The sequence below is a fragment of the Hyposmocoma kahamanoa genome, unplaced genomic scaffold, assembly GCF_003589595.1.
Source record: "Hyposmocoma kahamanoa isolate Upper Pololo Valley unplaced genomic scaffold, ASM358959v1 100021, whole genome shotgun sequence".
NCBI classification, from domain to species: Eukaryota; Metazoa; Arthropoda; class Insecta; order Lepidoptera; family Cosmopterigidae; genus Hyposmocoma; species Hyposmocoma kahamanoa.
The window spans coordinates 9,829,149-9,845,379 of record NW_020653200.1 but is presented as its reverse complement, the minus strand read 5'-3'; the positions used below and the strand labels follow the sequence as shown (position 1 = coordinate 9,845,379).

The following is a 16,231-nucleotide window of genomic DNA, read 5'->3' as shown; positions in this document are numbered from 1 at the left end:
AATTACGTTGTTTTCAATTATTTTTCCGCATTTTCATGAAGAATAAAACTAGCGGAGTCTTGATTGTCACGTTGCGAATCCGGAATAAAATTATAGTCTAATGTCAACTGTTAGTGTCGCCAATGAGCATATAGATGGCGCTGTTATAATTTTACGAAATTAACATCGCGTATTTCTATTTAACGAGAAATTATTTCCTATGCATTATTAAGTTAAAAAATAAACAAAATATTGAAGCGATACATGTAAATAAATAAGTTCAACTTAACTTTTAATCATTACAAATCAACATTTAGACAATAAATTCAAAAATAATATTGTTTCCATTCTATCCGTGTAACTATTTTAAGATTGCTAAATTTGACATAAGAACAATATTACTTTAATGTAAAGTCGCGTCATTTTACGAACTGAGTGAATAAAATAGTCACAAAGTTGCCAATAAAACATCATAGTTAAAGCGCGTCATGGTACGAAAAGTCAATGTACGGTTATAGTAATATTGTTTTGAGAGGTTGTGGTAGGTCCCCGACCTCCCCCCCGAAGGGGTTCCCGCCTTGTCGTGGCGGGGGGGCTCTAGTAGCCGTGGTCGATTTCATCCCACGATGAAGCTAAGAGGAACCCACGGGGCCGGCCGATGGTGGTAAGCTGGCCCGAGGAGGAGGGCGTTCCGCGCGGGGCTCGTCTGGTCAGCGGGACCGCGCGGATGCGCGAGGAGGAGGGTCGCGGGGGGAGAGACGTGTCGGTGTGTCGTTGCCGCTCGTCCTGTCCTCCGCGACCCTGGCGGGGCTGCACCGCTTTGAATGATGCAGTGGCGGCGGGACCGCGGGGGAAGAGACGTGTCGGTGTGTCGTTGCCGCTCGTCCTATCCTCCGCGGCCGAACGTGGGCGGTTGGCCCGTCGTGGGCGCTCCAAGGGACTCTCTTCGGAGAGTCCGCGCGGAAGCGCGTTAGGTGTTGCGGCGGAGCCTGTCATCAGATCCGCCGCGGGGGCTGGGGGAGCAGCCACTGAACTTCACAGTTGAGTGGATGCTGTCCTGGCCCCCCATGGCCCCTGGGTAGCGGACTCGGGGGAGTTCGTTGCCCAGCATAAAGGGGTCCGGGATGGAAGGCTCGTCTGGTGTTCGGCGAGCCTCACATTCGGAGTCGGGGGACCGATGTGTCTCCCTTCTCGAGGAGGGGCTGCGCAGGGCGCGGCCAGCCGCTGGTGGGGGCGCGGACGAGTGCAACAGCGTACCCGTACCCCCACCTACAGCGGAGAGGAGGAACACTCCGGGGGTTTAGTGCGGTCGGGCTGCTCCCCTTCAGGGTTCAGCCCAGTCCCACATAACCCCGGCTTTGCCCCCGCGGGGCCGGGGTATCTGTAAGCAGATTCCCCCGGATTAACAAAAAAAAAAAAAGGTCCCCAGACCTGTGACGTCTGCGCAGGCTGTTAGGTGACCTACAGGAATAGGTAAATTGCACAATGTCAAAGTCAAATAATCATTTATTCCATTGGTAAATTTTTCACACCTGAAAACGTTATGTTTTATGTTACTGCTTGTTCACTACGCTGATCTCCTTGAGACGAACAAGAAACTCTAGGAATTGCTCTCTTTAAATAAACTTAAATGCTTTGGAATATACTTTGAATCATAATTGTGTGGAATCTAGACTCATCTTGTTTTTCCATACATCTTTATCTAACACATGTATGTGTTAGATAACGATGTGAAGGAAAATTACATTTTCCTCAAACTTAAGCTTACTGAAACTTAAATTTTGTAATAATATGACTTTTCAATTAAAATAGTTTAATGTACATTTTAAACTTAGGAAATGATAATAATAATTATAACGCACACACAATCAACATAGCCCCGCACTAGGGAAACCCTGTGTCGCGGGTGCCATGGGCACACACATACATAGACAATTACGAACTACACCCAAACTGACGAGAGATATAAATGTAGGCCATACAAATATTTCTCCCGGCCCGGGAATCGAATCTGGGACCTCTGCATGGCAGTCCGGCATGGTAACCGTTCGGTCATAACGGTTCGGGAGGCAGTTATCTTAATATATTCTCCGGAATCTTATTGTAAAAAAAACGTATACAGTTCCCCATAAAAGAATCGTATTCGTTTGGTTAAACGAAATAACCGTGGTATCGTGAGTTTGGACTTAGTTCTAAGGTTCTTTCTTAATGAAAATATGTATATTTTTACGGGCACACAATATATTTGAGTAAATGTACTGTGATGCCACAGTCACAAAATCAGTGTTCTTAAACTTTTCTCTGAGAGAAACCCGAAACTCGAGAACCTAAACGGCACACAGCACGAATCACTCGTTTTTGCAACACAAAAATGGTTTATATTTCTGCCGCTTTAGTCCACGGGAGAATCCCGTAGGATATTTTACTATGAAAGTAACTAAACTAGTCTAGCAGTAAGAGCAACATCGGAAAACTCACGTATTCTACGGAGTGCGTATGCAGCAGAGCTTAATCCGCTGGCTAAGGTAAATATATGTGGAAACCAATGAAGTTTACTATCTAAAGTCACTCCCAAAATGGCAGCTTTATTAACAACGTCTAATTTTTCTCCATTTATTTCTATGATCGCACTAGGTCGACTTTACATTATGTAATTCAAATTTAACACACTTTGTTTTCTTGGCATCGAGCAATAAATTGTTAGCATTAAACTAATTAACTACCTTTGAGAGGGTATCGTTAATATTGTCGTAGTTAACGTTTTGTCAGCAAACAATGCTATTTCGTAAAATTCCTTAACAAAGAATGGTAGATCATTAAATAAATGAGAAATAAGAAAGGTCAAGTATTGAGCCCTGCAAAACACCTATTTTACCGGAAAACCCAAAGAAGTCACTCCATTTATGTCTACTTTCAGAATTCTACTGTTAAGATATGACGAGACAAGTTCCAACGCCTTGTCATGTACTCCGTAATATCATTAACGAACCATTAACGTAGACTAAAAATAGGGTGGGTCCTATTGTACTACATTTGGGAACTCTATAGCTGCCGGGTAGTCATCCACTGTCTAATAATCTACAATAATAACACGTTGTGTTCTGCCGCTGAGATTACGTTGATAAAGAGAAAGTTGATATCCACGTGAGCCAAGTGATTCTAATTTGGAGAACAGAATCCGGTGTAACACAGTATTAACGGCTTTCGTTAAATGAAGGAACATGGCCATATATTTCTTTCTGTTGTTGACAAGGTCTTGAACAATCATTTTGCTAAAGTCATATACTGCTTGAGCAGAAGACCTATCCACACGAAATTCGTTCTGATTATCAATTAACAGGCCTTTGCTTTCCATATAGTTTATCAGTCTATTATTGATTAATCTTTCGAGGATCTTAGAAAGGGTGGGTAACACTGAAATTGAGCGATAGTTATTAACGTCTTTGCGGTCTCCATATCGCGTGAATAAGTCATATAATTAAAAGTTCAGTAAATAGCTATTAGGTTACTCAATACTTTACAACAACAACTAATAATTTAAAAAAGCTTCTAATTGTAACTAGAATCCGCCTGAAAATTCCGTTACCAAAAACATGTAATGTACAAAGCGAACATGGCGAACCGAGTTCAAGTATATGGAACTGTGCGTACTTTTCGCGCACGTGTTTCGCGCTCTAAGCACTTCTACTGTATTTATTGTTCTGTGAGTATTAGAGTCCATACACATTTTTAAATCTTTTTTCGTTCCTAGATTAACATTTGGTGTCATAATTCATGCCCACAGCTACTTTGACTGAAGGGTAAGATTGAATGGTGCAATTTTAATTATTCCGACACCAGCAATTCTATTAAATACGTTAATTCTAATTTTGCCGATTTCGCGTTATAAATGTCAAATTAATTAGCTAATTTAAATAAAATTGAAAATTAAGAAAAAATACAAAAAGTAATAATCATATATTATATAATCTATGATGAATAAATAACTTGTAAAAAAAACATTAATATATGTTTCAAAATTAAAAACTTATCGTAAGTTGAAATTTTTAAAATAGCATAGAGTTATTATCTGGTTTCGGATGGGTATTTTCATCTCCAGTTACGATTTCTATAATACTTGTGTAGACCCCGGAGCACATACAAAATAACCCAATTACCAATAAAATCATATCGCGTATTAGTTTTATGTTCGCCCGGCCGTAACGTTTTGGTTCACCGTAGCATACGCACACATCCATTATAGCTGGGAATACGACAGCCAGTAGAGACAGACAAAATGCTCCCATCAAAGAGATAAAAGGGCCCAAGCGGGGAATTGCTATAGCTGCGAGATCTGCAATCAAAGGAATGCACGGATTATTCTATTCATCTCAATTATAATAATAGTAAATGGTCAGACATCTTATAAGTGTTCCTTAATACAAACTAGACCACTCACATGGAATTATGACAAGTACGACTCGTAGAGCATAATCTGCTAAACATCGTTTTTTCCCCGATATTTTATGATTGAATTTCCTCCACAAGATTTCGTACGCAACAAAATTTTGGAGAGGTATCGATAAAAAGATCGCTACAGCAAATATACCTTTAGCTGATTGCGCTTTCCTGCAAATAAACGCAACTTATAAATATTTTGGAAAATTAATATAATATATTTATGAAAGAATTGTCAATTTAAACATAATTACTTTTGTTCATGTGGCAAGTTTAACGTCAGAGAAGCTTTGATAGCGGACCCATACTTAATATAACCAAATAAGCCTACTATTAGGTATAATAGTAGAATCACAGCTATACCAATATTAAAAAGGCCACAAATGCCGACAAATTGTTTAGGGTTTTCCATATTGTATTCTAACGCCAATACCTGTAAGTAAAGTGATTATTAATACTTTTGAAAAGTAACAAAAATATGTAACTATCTGCTATTTTAATTAGAATTAACATCAAAATAAGATCATCGTTTATACGTTTTATACGTACGTATATACGTACTAAAAGAAAAAACAGACCTTAAATTAGGACTATATCTGTTCAAAAGATACATTAAAATTCTTGTAAAGTAATAATTTTCTTAAAATGTTCAGCTACTTTTAATGCATTGCGATACTTAATTGCCAAAGATACTTAAATCGAAAAACAGTAGGCCGAAGTACTTACTACTCCAACAGCTTCAAGTGCAAAAAGCGCGGTGCCAATAAATATAGGAAAGTCAACAAAATTTTTCAGATACATCATATCCGTGTGAAAATCTAAGTCATCTTCGAGTAAATAGTAAAACACTAGGATGAGCCCCAACATCGTAGCCAAATTAGATATGCCTGATAGCGGCGTCATCAATTTTAGATCCTTCACTAGATTTATAAGTATGGCAGGAATCAGTACATTAGTCAAGTGAACACGTAGCGTCATCTCAATACTGTAGAAGTCCATAATCTATGAAAAGGCTTGAGAATTCATACTTGTGATTACTTAACTATTTACCCAATTACAAAGAAAGGAGAAAAAATTCTTAATCGGGGATTGTCATTTAAGGTTTCCTTTACGACTGTACGTTACAATGAATTTAGATTATGCGTAAGGAAAATTCTTTAGAAGCAGTTTTATTTTTAACAATAATTAAACTAGTACACATAATGTATATATACAATATTACCTGTTTTATGTTTTCAGCTACGAAAATAAAATATACAGTGCATATTCCCAATTGCCACAAAATCAGTACTCCATCTACAAAATAATATACGATTGGTGCTATCCATCGAGTTTTAATGGGTCCTTCTAGCAGAGACTGCTTCATTGACGCTGGGTAAGCCATGTATCCTTGCCGATGGCGTTTACACAATCGGTATTGGGTATTTATCTATGAGTATATTAAAAACAAATCAGGTTTGCAGTTATTAAAATGAGAAAATAAATAAATAATTATCCAAGTGCAAGTTTAAATTGAGCAACGAGAGTTGGATTTTTTTTTATAGTTCCATATGACACGGGGGGATGGGGACCCCCCGCGTCATATGGACGGCATAGAATTCCTTTCCTGAAACACACAGTGTCGCGTCGGCGTTTCCTACGACGCCGGAGCGATGACGCTGCATTCTACTATATATAAATTAGAACTACGTGCTACATGGTGCGTTGAAACGGTGCGCGGCAGCGGAACGCATGCGCATCAGGCAAGCGGCCAAGAGACGAAGCGGGGAGGAGTGCTGCGGTGCGTAAGGGTGCTTTATTTATCGTTAGACGACTTTCGCTTCTAGTCTGTTCCCATATCACAACTATCTGTCGTGACTGTGTCGTGGACTTTTTTATCGTTGAACGACAGTCATATCTATAGCTGTTCCCATTAGATCGTGACGACAATTTATCGTTTCACGGCAGCCGCCTTGTCGTTTGCACAACAGAATCGTTTGCTGCAGCAGTCGCCTTTAAATACACTTTGAGGGTCGAGCGGTTGGAGTCCCGCCACAACGTAAATTTTAATTCGTTTGTGGTGAGAGTGCCGACCGAACATCTGTCGGCCTTCATGATGGAAGAGTTTTGGCCGTAGGGTGTCATATATTGGCGGTTCCGCGCTTAGACTATGGAAACCAAAGAGCATGTTATATTCAATTATATAACACAAAAATCAGACGTTATATGTATATGATGCATTTAGACGGTGAAAACACAAATATTTTATTGTCTTTGTTTAAATACTGTGTGCCGTCATAAGCCAAAAGAGATAGCACTACATTGATTTATGTCAAACACGGGAATTTAAAATACGTAACGTCATCTTAAATGCCAACTGTCCTCAATTTAACATTTTTGGAGTACCCTTTTGACATCCGGAAGATTTTCACAGGACATTGGCGAAATCGCCATTTATTGTATAATTTTTATAACAATATTAAACTACCGTACGTAGTTATTTTTACTTGACATTGGCAAAATCATTGATTATTTCGATGGAGCCATAACATTTAAAAGAAGAAGAAGATAACCGTATCCGGTTGTCAAAGGGAAGTACATCAAATGTCAAAACCAATGTTTGGCCAAATGTTTCGTGAATTATCCGCATGAATTGTAATGAAATGGATAAAAATGTTGACAGTGAGAACAATTAAGTATTGATAAAAATGCGTCGCTGCAGCATTAAGGGGTGTGGCAGTAGAAAAAGCGGAAATCAACCGAATGTTACATTACACTGCCACGTGTTATTTTTTGCCTATAAATCATACAATAGCCGAAATATCTCATGTAATTAAACTCATTTAAGTAGTTTATTCATAAGTCTTGCCGAATTTTGCTTTGGTTACTTTAGATTGCCTGTTTGTTAGTATATTTTGATGATTGTTGATAACGATTATTTTGAGATAGTGTTATTCTTGTAAGCAGACATGTTATCGATATTCTGTTATTACAACAATTCACTACGAGGTTTTTATTATTTCATATTATTATTTTTTAAATTTACCTATAAGTGAAAAAAGAAAGAAAGAATGGTTGGAAATCATAGTACTGCCAAACATAAACATTGGATCAAATACCATATTCGTTTGTTCGCGCCATTTTGAAAAGTCAAATTTTAATGGAACTTTAAATGTAACTAGATAACATGATAATGCAATTGCATCGTTTCCTTTATTAGTAACAACTTTATATTTAATTTTGATTGAAATGGCTCATTAATTGCTTTGTAATAATAGCCTAGTATTAACCATATTTTGATGACAGTAAACCATACTGTAATTTGCAAACATAAAAAACAGTTTCATCAACATTCAAGCCATACATTTGCATGTCGATATTGACTTATCTATGATTATGGTACAACACTAAATCCGCCATATGTGGTAGACATTTTTGGTTTAGGTAGGGACGTTTATTCCATAGATAAGGCAGCTTCTTTCCTTTGTTTTTTTCCATCCACCGCGGCCGGTTACCTTGACTACTAGACGTGTAGATTACTTGTTTAGTTTATTTTATTGTCATATTATATTATATGTATGTTAGTCCTTAAGGTATATATTATATGGGTCATGTGGCCTGAAATAATTCCCATATCTATGTAAATGTTTAAATAAGATAAAAATAAATTCTTTTGGGAGTCAGTAGTGCGTGTTCGGTCCCGTGTGAAATGGAAATGGATGAGAATTAAATTGTAATAATGTAATATTTTTTTAAAAGGCGGAAGAGGAAGCAAGCACTTGCAGACAACGATAAATAAAACTTGACGACAATAGTAACTGCCATTATCTGTCGTCACATTTTTATCGCGATGTTTCATTTATTGTCAGACGCCTGTCGTTTTAGCTCTTGCCATTGTCTTGACAGTTTGTCGTCGTAACGTCAAAAAAGTGAACGGCAGTTAATTTGTTTGTACTATATATTAACAATTTCATTTAAATATACAAGTCACGACACTATAAACTGCACGACTATCTGTCGTCACGACATAGTGGAAACGAGCCCTAAGTAAGCGACTTTACGTTACGACACCGCATTGCGTGTGATTGTGTGGTGTCAGATGATTTAAGAGACCGCGCGGTCACTCTGTGAGACATAAACACGAGATTGCATTCCCAAGATGAGTCGATCTATTTTCGGACACAAAAGTGGCAAATAACATTTAGTGTATACGAACATTTAAAAAAAAGCGTTTGACCTGAATTCAACTAAGTAATAGGGGTTAAAGTATGAAATTGCCGATTTGTACTGAAAATCTAAATTGTTTATTTTTTAAATTTTTAACAAATTTATTTAATCAAAATAGTTGCCATTATTATCTATACATTGCTGCCATCTAATGGGAAGGTTATTAATGCCTTTGCGATAGAACTCCGACGATCTAGACTGCACAAACTGTGTGAAAGCATTTTGTACTGCCTCTTGGGAAGAAAACTTCTTGTCACGTAGATAATTGTCCAAATCACGAAAAAAATGGTAGTCCGTTGGAGCAAGGTCTGGTGAATACGGAGGGTGACGAATGGTTTCTAACTGCAGTTCCTGAAGGGTCAAAATGGTTTCTCGTGCTGTGTGAGGTCTCGCGTTGTCGTGGAGCAATAATGGTGAAGATCGATTCATGAGTCGGGGCTGTTTTACTGCTAGTTTTGTCAACATGGTTCGGAGTTCGGCACAATAGACATCTGCCGTTATTGCTTGACCAGATCGGAGAAAACTATAGTGAATAACACCATGCTGAGGCCACCAAACAGTTACCATTACCTTTTTATTGGTAAGTTTTGCTTTAGGACACTGTTGTGGCATTTGACCTGGGGTCAGCCATTGCATTTTTCTTTTCCGGTTATCATAAAGAATCCACTTTTCATCACATGTTACAATTCGATCCAATATTCCTTCATTTCTGTACCGGTTCAACAAGGCAACGCAAGTTTCAACACGCGTTTCTTTCTGCAGATCAGTCAAATCATGAGGCACCCATTTTTCGTATTTTTTTATTTTATTGATTTGACGCAAGTGAGTCAATACTGTGGGTAAGGTAACGTTAAACCATGCCGCTAATTCCTGGGTAGTTTGACTAGGATCGGTTTCCACTATCTCTCTTAATTCATCGTTATTCACCTGTGTGGGCGGTCTTCCTCGTGACTCGTTCTTTAAGTCGAAATTTCCATCACGAAAGCGTTTAAACCAAAATCGCACGGTGCGTTCATTAGTAGACCCCTCTCCAAACGCAGCATTGATATTGCGGGCTGTTTCTGCCGCGTTAGTTCCGCGTCGGAACTCGTATTCAAAAATCACTCGAATTTTCGCAGTATCCATCTTTCTTATCTAAATTGAATAACAAAAACAATTGAAAGTCGATATTCAAATGTTTCAAATTTAAAAAAAAAATCACAGAAACCATTTGAAAGAAGTTTCATTCGAAAACCTCAAACCATGAAGATTCTATGAAAATTCAAAGAACCTATTGCAATAAAACGGCAATTTCATACTTTAACCCCTAATATTAACAAGATATTAATTTGAACAAAACAGTAGCAATAGTTACTGGACTATCAGGAAAGGATATGCCATTCCAAGAGATAACATTCGTCGGTGCAAATAATATTGCTTCAATTTATAACACTGAGCACATGAAAATAAATCACGTGGTGGTGGGGTCGAAAAATAATTTAACAGTGAAGAATGCAAAAAGTAGGGGTGCGCGTCTTAACCAAACCATCTTTAGTACTTTGTATACGAGGTTATGGTGGCGGTAATTCGAGAAATTATTTAGTTCTCTCTCATTGTTTGCTAATTATTCGCAATTTTAAAAATATATTGCTTACTGATATGCTATACATTTTACTTACAACACCTAGTATATTTATTCAATCGTATCCATTTATTCTGTAGAACTACTAATAATTTCGGTAGTTTACAGTGACTGCATGTTTTCACCAAGTAGAAGAGCTATTTAATACTTGTTTTTCAACAATTACAGTTTGTGTCTCCATTAATTAACCTGCCACCGTGGCCGAACGATCACCATTCTGGTCTGCCATGCAGAGGTCCAGATTCGATTCTCGGGCCGGGAGATATATTTGTATGGCCTACGTATTATTATATTTCTCTCGTGAGTTGGGTGTAATTTGTCGTTGTCCATGTGTGTCCATGACACACGCGACGTTTTTGAGTTTGCCTATTACGGGGCTATGAGTGTGTGCGTTAATGCATTGTAGTTAAAACAAGCTATTGCTTGCAGCTTATTAGAAAAATGTTTACTTTAGTGAAAAGCTAGTTATCGCTCTACTAGAATAACTCTTATAATCCAACTTCCGCTATCTAGGTAGATAGCTTTATCCTATGATGCAGTAAAACTAGGTATTTTCTTAATCTGTAATTGGAAAAAGTAATTAACTAATATACTTCCAGACACATAATTCGAACCACCACGCATTTTCAGTATTAAGTGACCTAAGTTTAAACAATGTTTAACACCATATTCCGACCATTGCTTATCAATAAGTTGTTAAATTATATTTGCAATATTAATAAAAAAAACAGTTAATACAAAGTTTTAAAACGTGCTTAGAAGACCCTTGCACCTCATTGATTTATTCAGTCGATTTTTATGGTCTGGCCACACAGAGGTAGCTGCGGAAGCATTCTGTGCGCTGGAATTTTTTTAATGTACTTTTATGTAATGTTTTTTAGTTCATATGAACCCTGCCACACTGCAACGCGCGGCTTTTGTGTGGCCAGAGCATTAGATTTAATTCCTTTGAAGCTCAATTTCAACAAAAATGTATATATAAAAGTACATGTATAATATAGGGCAGCCCTATATAATATAGGGCAGAGCTGATGAACATCTTACAAAATACCGGTTTTATTTAACCACATGATCGTGTTTGGTGTCACCGTTAATGTTTAGGTACGGAATCCTAATTAAGAGATAATTTAAAAGTACTCACCAATAATTGCATACAATAGGCAGCAAAAAATCCGATAAACATTAAGGAAAGTATGCTGGTAACGATTCCTACTCGTTTCACTGCCTCCGGCATGGCAAGGACTCCTGCGCCACAACTGCCCTTAATCATATGCACCATAGTATCTAAGTAACTGAAATTGTTTATCTTTGTTAACTTTTTAATAGACTATAATCGATAATCTATAATATAAAAATATTTACTCATATGTATGTGTGTAATCTTGCAGCTGGGGCATTATATCACTTGGGATATATGATAAAATTTATTAACCTCCCCGTGATACATTTAACGCAGTTGATAAAGCTATGTTCCCACTATTAACTTTTTATTTTTTTATTGCGATTACTAAATCGGTAAGACACCGAACAAGTGTAAATCGTTCTTTTGTATATTTGATTATGAATTACGGCTATACATTTGAATAACAAGGATAACGATAATGATATTGCGTATCTTTGCCGTTATCAAGACCGCGAAAATTGGAATCCTTTTAAATGCATCTTTGTAAAACGACGGAACAAAATGGTGGGTATTTGTATGTTACATTTTAAATTTCTTAATTACTTGCATTTTATAATTATGCAATTGAATTTTAATAATGGCAACATAGCTTTATCGACTGCGATAAATATGCAAAGGGAGGTTTATCATACATCACATAGGATATATCCATAGATATAGAAAAAAAGGGGAACTATGCAATGACGCTATGTAAGATCGGGTACCGGTGTCGCCACTTTTTAGCTTGTGTGCAATTCAAACTTTACGCTCTGTTATCTACTACCATAACTTAAAGATTCTGATTGGGTAGGGCTTAAAACGTGAAAACGACGTAAAACAATTTTAAAATTTAACTTAATTAAACTTACAGTCACTTGAATAAGAGTTATATAACAATATTTCAGTATTTTTTTGGTCCTGGTTCAGCCATTCACTAACAGGTGGCGTTTTAGTAAAAATAGTACTAGTATATAATAGCTAACTATTACACGTTACATGGCGCTGAAACTCATTTTTCGTTACATTAAGAACTCACGGAGCGGTTTTCACTCGCGTCTGCCGCGGGACCGCGGCATCTGTAGAATGTAACAGTTAAGTATGTAAAATTAGTAGCACATTTCACGGCGCGTTTTACGCCTGTAGTAGTGATGGTTGCTCGCGGTTGCCGCGGCGGGGTACGAGTAGAACCGCGCAGGACGCGCGATGACCTACGCGCTTGGCGGCCGTCGTCGCCCGCACACTTTGGCGGTCGGTTCAGGCGCAATGTGGTGCAGGCGCACGCAGGGTAAGTTTTCTATTTGCACCACTTGCAATTAACTCCCACTAACTTCGCGGTCGTTTCGTTCGTGCCCGCAACCGCGCCAGCTACATGCCCGTACAAACTTGCAGGGTCGTAAGTATTGAAATAAAACCGCTGTCTAGCAGCACCGGCGGGCACGGATGGATACCGCTCCGCGAATTGTTAACCTTATTAACCTTAAACTGACGCTACTCAACGAGGGATGTGGTCCTACCTAATCGATAGTTGGAAACCATGTGGCTGTTTTTAATATTAAAAAAAATATTCCATTTTTCATACTATACCTACACTGGTACTGGTGTATTATTAAATTAATATATTAATATAAATTATTATTATTATTTTCTTAATGGCGGCCACTAGGCTTGGACCAGTGTCAGTTTTATAAGAATAATATAAAATATATGGCGATCGTCGCCAGTGTCAATTTTTCATTATACGTTACCACAGGTTGCTGAAGCTGTCACTGTCAAGAGTAAACTCAAACCATCAATGAATTTAATAAATTAAATTAAGTTTTTTTTAATTTATGAAGGATTTATGTAATTTTCTATAATTGTTTCTAATTTATTTTGCATGCACATGTAAAATAAAGCCGATTTTATTTTATTTCTTTTTTAAATGCATTTACTATCGAAATTGAAACAAAGTCAGAAATAGTAATAAGAAAACCAATCTTTCGATTTTCCTGCAGCTTCAATCTAACCTTCTTTTATTTTAAACTCATTGGAAAAACTTAAAAATTAAAAATACTCTACGCTTAATCTTCGAGTATAATGGAATTTAAACATCTAAATCATATAAATTTTTCTTCAAGCAACAGCAACATCCAAATTGATATGAATTTGAAACGGTTGTCCGAAATATGAGTTGTGTTAAAGTTACTCGAAATAAAATGTTTAGTAATAATAATAATAATAAAATAAAAGAAATCAATTTAACGTGAATGATTTTCGCTTCGATATTTTAGGGACTTTAATTACAAAAATTATAGTAAGATCAAACATTATATTACATTACATTATTAGTATATATTAGATTCAAACATTTCAGTAAAAATTTATTGTCGATAAACATCAGTCTTCATAAATGAACATTACTATATTTGAGTCTAGAAATTTCTATGGAGACAAAAAGAAAACATTGACTAATAATAGAAGTAGTAACTAAAAATGCAAATAGCCGGTGGAATGTTATCTCACTGGTTTTAAAATTTTTGTTTTTACTCCAATTTTTACAAGGTGTATCGCTACAACTTGGCATTTTCACGTTTTACGAGAGATCTTGTATGTACAACGATCGCCATGTCACTGTGGCGATGTTTGTAGGCGTGTCACCTCGATATGGTCATTTTGACTGTATCGAGGCGACACGAACCACGCCCCCATACCATATCTCCCCTTTTTTTCTATATCTATGGATATAACGCCATGCTACGGCTGCTGATGTACATAAACTTTTTCTATAAAAAATAAATCAAGTAGATAACAAAATTGTAACCTAATAAAATGACTGACCTTGTAGGTTTCTCCACGTTTCGATGTTTATGAGGATCGTAATCTTCCTCCTCTAAAAATAAGATAAGAGCTAAGTACGGTTTGTGTGGGCTGTGCGCTGAAACAAAAGTCTATGCATTTTGGACATTTTGTAAATATTGCTTGTCCTGAAACGCCCTTTATAAATAACTAGACTATAGGATTTGATTGCTCTGAGACGTAACCGCAAGCCATGTATTGCAAGACGGTTTGTTTTAAAAAATAGCGATGTTTCACTGTATGATCTATTTAAGCGTGAGTGCGAGACAAATAAAAATAAAAGATGCATAAGACGAAAGCAACCAGATCCTGTACCGCCTATATGCCTTGTCTGCAGTGAACGATGTCTGAACGTGTGAACTGCTGGCTCACTAATATATTCCAATAAAGCGTGTTGTAGTCGGATCTGGGGCCTAGTCTATAATTTCGAAGATGATGAATATGCACAATCTAATATATAATAATCTGTAGTATGGTTATGCATTTAAACTTTATCATGTAAACTTTCTGCTCATCTATTTTCTGTCGGAATCTGTTTCAGCGGTACGCGGTCAAGGACATGATTTACGATCTGAACCTTCCATTTGCTGCATTTTAAAGACACTTTATAAAGTGGGTTCGAATGCACCTTCGTAGATGTCATAAGAGACTATATCCTCTTCGTCATCCAAGATATCTTGCTCTTTTTCTTGCGTTTCGGTTTGTTGTAGTGCTTCTTCGTCCTCGTACTTCGGTTCTCGATGTGGTTGTTGGATGCGCCGGTGGACGTGGGCCACTCGACGTCCACCTGGGTAAGGCTGCAACGCATGTTCATCTGCACGGCATACAAACTGTTACGTATTAGGCATTGTTCATAATGCCTGTCAGTTAGGAATTTCATCTTTATCTTTTACTACAACTAATTGAGTGTTACTTGTCTTATTAGAGTCAGTGACGTCACCAGATTTCAGGTCGGATAAGTTGGACAAAGTACGCAAAAAATTACAATTTTACATTTTAATGCATATTGCTTTGCCCAGATTTTAATATTTACAACAATAAAATCTGGGCAAAATCCAATAATAACTTATTTTCCGGCACATTTCCCACAGGCTCTGTATCTACACCCAGCGAACTTTGCCCGTAACTTATTATTTATCTTCAATTAGGTTGCACTTTTACCTTGTGTGACCGTATCCATCAGTCCTGCCATATACTTGAAGACAAACATTTTGTGTGTTTTATTTATCTATTAAATAACACAAAACCAAATTAACACTGCTAGGTGTATTTTTTTAATTCCATTTATTTAATGACTCATATTCTTCTCTGTTTCGTTGCTGTGGCTGCAGAAGATTCAGTACCTACTTGAATTTACTTTTCCACAATTTTTATGACATTTTATTTTTTCTTTTTCTTTGGCTACGTCGTTGCCATCTTCATTTGTCATCTCAATAAATCAATTATTTCAATAACCAAGAAACCTAAGAATTATAATACCTATAATAGTTACAGCCTATTGCTCTTAGTAACAAACGTTATCCAAAAGGAATGATTACTATTTAAAAAACCATTAATTAGCGAAGGGTTGTATAAGAAATCCTGATGCTAGACGATACGATATCCGACATTCTTTGCCTAGCCGTCTGAACTCCTGTTTCCATAGTCTAAGTATTCACGTCACTCCCGTCACGTCAGAAAGTAGAAAACCAAACAGGGAAAGAAAAGTGATCATGAATCAAGAGGTGGAATGGATTTCATATTTTTGCAATGAAGTTTTTTTTAATAATATTAGGTACAAATTGTTTGTAGCATTTGCAAGAAGTCATTACATATTTTATCCACTATGAACGCATTTACTTTCACTGGTCCATTGCAGCCGATTTTGCACCTATGACGTTGTAGCTACGAAAAGACTATACTTAAGTATACGAGCCCTGTACCTCACCTACGGTGGGGTCGGGCTCGGCCTGCGGAACTTGTTTGGGTTCAGATTACGGGGTGTGTTTATG

The 16,231-nt window shown here is 37.1% G+C and overlaps 1 protein-coding gene across 2 annotated transcripts; it reads right to left on the bottom strand.

Annotated features, from left to right (window-relative positions):
* Positions 1-4,012: 4,012 nt before the first annotated feature.
* On the bottom strand, positions 4,013-15,559 carry LOC113228073 (proton-coupled amino acid transporter-like protein CG1139). 2 transcript variants are annotated; one of them, XM_026461216.1, is made up of 9 exons: positions 15,402-15,559; positions 14,869-15,054; positions 14,223-14,274; positions 11,385-11,535; positions 5,639-5,845; positions 5,143-5,418; positions 4,671-4,849; positions 4,418-4,587; positions 4,013-4,312 (listed from the first exon to the last, which is right to left on the bottom strand). In XM_026461216.1, the coding sequence occupies exons 1-9, from the start codon at positions 15,448-15,450 to the stop codon at positions 4,026-4,028; spliced, it is 1,557 nt and encodes a 518-aa protein (XP_026317001.1). In that variant the 5' UTR covers positions 15,451-15,559; the 3' UTR covers positions 4,013-4,025. The 2 variants fall into 2 exon arrangements, with proteins under 2 accessions (XP_026317001.1, XP_026317007.1); XM_026461222.1 differs by lacking the exon at positions 15,402-15,559 and having other exon boundaries at positions 14,223-14,272; positions 14,869-15,026.
* Between the last annotated feature and the right edge of the window lie 672 nt (positions 15,560-16,231).

What these genes read in the sequence shown, in the direction of transcription:
- LOC113228073 (XM_026461216.1), bottom strand. Translation starts at nt 15,450, where the DNA reads ATGTTTGTCTTCAAGTATATGGCAGGACTGATGGATACGGTCACACAA. An exon ending in AACGTGGAGAAACCTACAAG is followed by an intron (nt 11,536 to 14,222) that starts GTCAGTCATTTT and finishes AAACAATTTCAG; the next exon opens with TTACTTAGATACTATGGTGC. An exon ending in TAGCTGAAAACATAAAACAG is followed by an intron (nt 5,419 to 5,638) that starts GTAATATTGTAT and finishes GCCTTTTCATAG; the next exon opens with ATTATGGACTTCTACAGTAT.